Source organism: Triticum aestivum, chromosome 2B (assembly GCF_018294505.1).
Source record: "Triticum aestivum cultivar Chinese Spring chromosome 2B, IWGSC CS RefSeq v2.1, whole genome shotgun sequence".
Taxonomy (NCBI): Eukaryota; Viridiplantae; Streptophyta; class Magnoliopsida; order Poales; family Poaceae; genus Triticum; species Triticum aestivum.
Window position 1 is genome coordinate 20,369,993 of NC_057798.1, and position 5,305 is coordinate 20,375,297.

The 5,305-nt window shown below is 42.2% G+C and overlaps 1 protein-coding gene across 1 annotated transcript; it reads right to left on the minus strand.

Annotated features, from left to right (window-relative positions):
• Positions 1–500: 500 nt before the first annotated feature.
• LOC123040050 (syn-copalyl diphosphate synthase) lies at positions 501–5,268 on the minus strand. Its single transcript, XM_044462996.1, has 14 exons — positions 5,202–5,268; positions 4,493–4,575; positions 4,061–4,370; positions 3,776–3,959; positions 3,461–3,681; positions 3,228–3,348; positions 2,569–2,681; positions 2,179–2,411; positions 1,933–2,048; positions 1,729–1,827; positions 1,297–1,470; positions 1,130–1,214; positions 818–1,024; positions 501–719 (listed from the first exon to the last, which is right to left on the minus strand). The coding sequence occupies exons 2-14, from the start codon at positions 4,493–4,495 to the stop codon at positions 501–503; spliced, it is 2,085 nt and encodes a 694-aa protein (XP_044318931.1). The 5' UTR covers positions 4,496–4,575; positions 5,202–5,268.
• Positions 5,269–5,305: the final 37 nt, after the last annotated feature.

The window sequence follows — 5,305 nt, forward strand, 5'->3', positions numbered from 1 at the left end:
GATGGCTCCATGACTAAGTCCTTTCACTAGGACATCTGACTTGACAATTCCACGATAGATGCATTGTGTACTCGTGGCTGTGTCTGAGCCTTGATTATTTTTGGCCAATTTTCAGTTGGAATTTAAATGAAACTATTGGCCATTTGGTCGAATAGAAAACCACAATCACTGAAACTCAGTGATTTCAGCACTAGGTGATATTTTTGTTGAACTGGTATTTTTTCAAGAATTACAGGGTGGGTATACATTTTTTCCATTTATTCCAAATTTTAAATAGCGTGCTATAGCTCCAAGTCCCTCACATACATGAGCATACAATCACCCCTATAAACACAGACACACCTTTGAGAGACTGAGCCACCAGCAGCCAACTAGATAAGTAGGGTTATGACTCTTATACAACTTAGACATATACCATGATGAAACTCAACAGAAAGTCGTGCTTAATTCATGCGTCGGCATCAACTTAGACATCTGCCAAGGACAGAAGAGGGTACTTCCTAAATGACATCCTGGAATATGACCTTTGCGATGTGGCTATCGACTGTTTCATGTGAGCAATGAGCCGAGTAATAGAAGCTTTTCACAACGTTGAGAAATGTCTTCCTGGTCTCTATGTTGATGCCATGGCAACCCTGATGAACACGCCAAGATAGTTCTTGCATCTCCAAATCCACTTGCCGGTGTGAGCCCTCTGTGTTCTCCATACTTGCCCCATTCTGTTTTTTCCCGTTGAACATTTTTGGTTATAGTTTCAATATATACAACTCAAACGGAGGTACATGGATATATGAATGCAACGCATGTACACACGCACCTGAGCAAGAACTATTGTGGCAAGCTTGCGGCAGATGGAAGAGGTGAGCTGCTCGAGCTGGGAATACTCCCAAAGGTTGAGGTTTTGCTCGGTCGTAACATGCCTTCCTGAGCAGATCTCGACTGTGCAAACCAACAACAGTGCTGTATCCCCTTCAAGGGATTCACACCTCTCCTTTGCAGTCCATGCCATGAGCCACTGCTTCCACTGCAGGTTCCAAAGAAAATACGCAGTTTCGTATCTCGTAAAGAAAAATTCAGCATTATATATATGGACATTTATATCTGAGTGTAGTTGTTCAATTAATTTTACAGCTTCATGAAGAGCACCAGAAGCGTCGTCAACCGAGACAAGGTCAATGAGGTCTTCAAGATTCTCAGTTGAGTCCTTTGCCCCCCTGCAATCATATGCGTGCACACACATGTTATATTGACCATCACTAAAGCTAGACTCCGGGAAAAAACTATGAAGCCCCATACCCAGTGTGTCGAAAGTGAGAGGTCACCGCCCCGGCAAGCACTGCCATGCGAGCCCATCCTAGACGCTCTGCTGCTCGGCCAGGTTCGAAGATGTTTGCTGCAGCTAAGAAGTAAGCCGTGAGCGCACTCTTTGGAGTGCCACCATACCTCTGCAGATGGTTCCTGAAATACCACCTGCATGTACTCTCCGGTAAGAATCTTTAAACTGCACAACGTCTTATGTTTAGGAATGGAGGTAGTAGTTGTCATTTCCCCTAGAAAAGATCGCTTTTATGAAATCTTAATATAACATCAATATGATGCAAAGCAAAATGAGTCAACACCTGGCCTCTGCATGACAAGGATTCATACCACCAAATCTAGTTGTCTTATGTAGAAGCGAATTAACTGAACCTGAGGATAGAGTGGTAGAGAAAATAGACCGTGACTTACTTTCTGAGGCCATCCCACTCAAGTCGGGAGAGCCTTTGATATTCTCTGAACTCAGCTTTTGCCATTTTAAGGTACAGGTCACTGCTCACAAGTTTCATTCTGAAAAGTCAAGTGTCATAACGAAATATATGACTTCCATAACTGCAATTAAGACCTGGTGCTAGCTGAATACCATTACTACAGTCTACATAGGATGGTTGTTACCTGTAGAGGACCTTGCCTATCCAAACATCGGTGTTGCCTCCATACTGATCCAGATACATCCTTGTTTCAATTCGAGGCAGACTTGCTTTCCATGGGAAGTTCAGTGCGTACTCAACCTATTTTTACAAGTACAAGGCACCATATAATTACTCATTACTCTGTGTCTCTGTTGTCAACCAAGGAAATTAAGTTTTAGCTGGACTGCAATTCCTCATATATAATTAACTTGAATGTGTTGGGACATACCTCACCCGGCAGGTCCTTGGCGATGATCCACTTGTCGTACAGTTTGTTGGAGGCTTGTCTCTCTTGGAGGAATGAATGGCAATAGTGCCCAGCCCGTGCTAGGACGTTGTCGTCACCGGCGAACATAAATTGAGATGCACGATAAGTGTTGTGCATTGGGGTGACAGATGAGTGGTTCGTCTCCATGGGGAAGCATACAAACTTGCCGTCCTTCTCAAAGTGCTTAAACACGGCTGCATTGTGGATGCACATTAGGCAAACTTGATCTACCATGACGGAGTAGTTATGCATGGCAAGGCGCTACTACCTCAAAACAAACAAAGAAGCACTTCTCGAATTTTGAATCTAGTTTTATTCATAAATTTGACTGACAAAATATTAGTTACATACATGGAGTGACGTCATAGCCATGCTGACGGAGGAGACGGAAACCCATGGCCGTGTCATCAATATCCGTGGTTGGGCAGTGCGCGTTATGAGCCAGTCCCTTTTGAGTCCAGCGCCTGTTCAAAGTGTATATATACACACAGCTCCGCTCAAAATAGTACTCTATCGGTCTTGAAGAAAAACACTATTATTACTCCGTTTCAAAATATATATATATATATAACAAGTATTTAGATGTATTGGGTGAAGGTAGTATCACTGAAATTATTAACATTTATTCATATAAAGTATGAGTTTGGTTAGTTTTATGCTAACATATAGGTATGAGTAATAGCGATCATGAATGTTGGAGACCATGTAAAAGTCTAACTTATGTTCAGGCAATGAGTTTCCAAACATGTACTCCCTTGGTTAAAAGTAAAACCTGATTTATGATTTGGAAGTCTCCAGCATGCCTCTAACTGCTATTTTGATACGCAATATGTTGCTAAACAAAATTTATATATGAGCATGTATTTTATGATAAATCTGCTGATACTTTGATGGCTTTACCAAATAAAATAGTCGTGTATATGCCTGACTGCAGTTAAGTTAGGAACTCTTGAGTGGAATTATTTCCAAATATCATGTATTTGCAATACAACGGAAATAGTTTATGCTACCTGTAAATATAATCCATGCACTGCTCAATTTCACATGTGAAGTGCCTTGATATCCCCAGACGCATCAGCCGATCGACCACCCATAAGTGCTCAAAAATATCCATCGCGTGGGTACATGGCACTGAAAACAAGGGAAATTCTTAGTATACATATTCGGCATTGCAAGGGACTCCTACCCTTGAAAAATGTGAATTTGTGCCGGTTGTACAACAAGTAGAGTGATTTTGAATTACCTCCCCCGTCGAACTTCTTGACGAGCCTCTCCAGAAACGCAAGGCATTCCTTGTCACCGGTGTGACAGAGGGCAGCAGCTGTGGCAGCAGGCGATGAGTGGAAGGAGCCGTCCGGACACCGCAACTTGAGGAGCTTTTCCCAGTCCAACTGCAAGTTTGCCATTCCCTCCAAGCTGAAAAGTAGGGTGGTTGGTGTGGCGTGTAGTAGTTCCAGAGGGATCCTATAGTTCGAGACTCAGATTAATTATTGCCTAATAATACATAAACTATTCAACTCAATGTCCAAATCCAAGTTAGATTTAGGTATGCATATACTTCGAGAGCTTTAGATTTCTCTTGGCATATATCTCTTCCAAAACAGGGTGATTATAAGGGATGTCCAAATACAGGTCCTTGGCCCTGTCTAGGAGTGCTGGGAAGTTAATCTCGAAGCCGGATGGCATCCAGTCCTGTTCCTCTTCTACCAACCTGCTCATATTTTCTTGGATAAATGACACACCTACAACAAAAATGTTCCTCTACACATTAGACAAATGATCTTTTTGTGGGAATAAACAAGTCAATTCTTAGTCAAAACAAAGAATCCAGCTATTGATATACCTCTATCACACAAGTTGGCGTTGTCAATTTTCCAAGACTTCACTGCCACCACACATGCCAGGGTGCTTATCATCCGATCTTGGACCAGAAAGAAAGCGGGGTCACCCCATGAACCATCCGGTAGTTGATTTTGAACAATCCAGTCAATGCATGAGGGGAATTGCGGTCCATCACCTCCCTCAAGGTTCTTGACAAGGGCGACCAATGCCGTGTCGTAGGCAGAAATATTCGTCGATGTTTCACCATCACCCAATAACTCCAGCATCGTTCTTATGGCATCAATCATCTGTGGCATCTCGCTGGGCTCATCCTTTAGGAATATTGATATTTTGTTTTGATTAGTGTTCAGTATAGTAGTATATGTTTGTAAGCTTGTGTGTAGTAGCTAATTAATCTGCTCAATGAGTTAATTCATATGTAATGTATGCTCACCATGTGTCGTCTATTGTAATCAACATCCAATTCACCCACTTCTACCTCCGGATATGATGGTGATTTGCTAGTGAGCACCAACCCTAAATATCAGGCATGACAAATGGAAAAATAACATGTAAGTCATATGAAATTAATACCTATTTAAAATTATCAACTGAAGCACCTTATCACCAATTCACCATCGAGGCCTGCTTCGGTACACCCCCCTTAAAACATCGAAAAGGATATTATTGTCCACCCACCTTAATCAAATAATTAATTCCCTTAATTACTCAGCAATTAATCAGGGCTTAGGGCCTACACCTTCTGTCCGGATCAACGTTGTCCCTGATCAGAGTACGTCATTTTAGACTTTCCTTAATTATTTCTTAACATTTCAAACAAAATTCTTAATGCCCATCATACCCTTAATTATGAAGGGGTACGGAGTGATCTTAATGGTTGATGTGTTTAGGGGGTGTACTGAAGCGAAAGTGTTCATGATTAGATGCAGTAAGGATTTGTTTTCTGGCCGGCCTAAACCTCTGGATCAACATCACTCCAAGCCTTAGGTGCACAAGAAACAAGATGCATAGAAGAAGTTCTATTTATTTTGAGAGGCGACAAAAGCTTCCAGGAAAACATTTTCTTGTGGGAAGGTGAGCCACGAACACTGATTAAGGAGAGGTCTTTCTCAACCATGCATGCATTCTGGTCAGGAGATTACCACATCGTCGACGCTGAGAGTTTAGGTGCAGGGAAAGTCGTCGCCATGGCTCATCTGTCGGTTGGCCGAGCACCAACCCTCTCTCTCTCTCTCTCTCTCTCTCT

Coding starts and splice junctions, on each gene's coding strand:
- LOC123040050 (XM_044462996.1), bottom strand. Junction 1,471..1,728: donor GAGTGGGATGGCCTCAGAAA/GTAAGTCACGGT, acceptor GAGTACATGCAG/GTGGTATTTCAGGAACCATC. Junction 720..817: donor CCACAATAGTTCTTGCTCAG/GTGCGTGTGTAC, acceptor GGGAAAAAACAG/AATGGGGCAAGTATGGAGAA.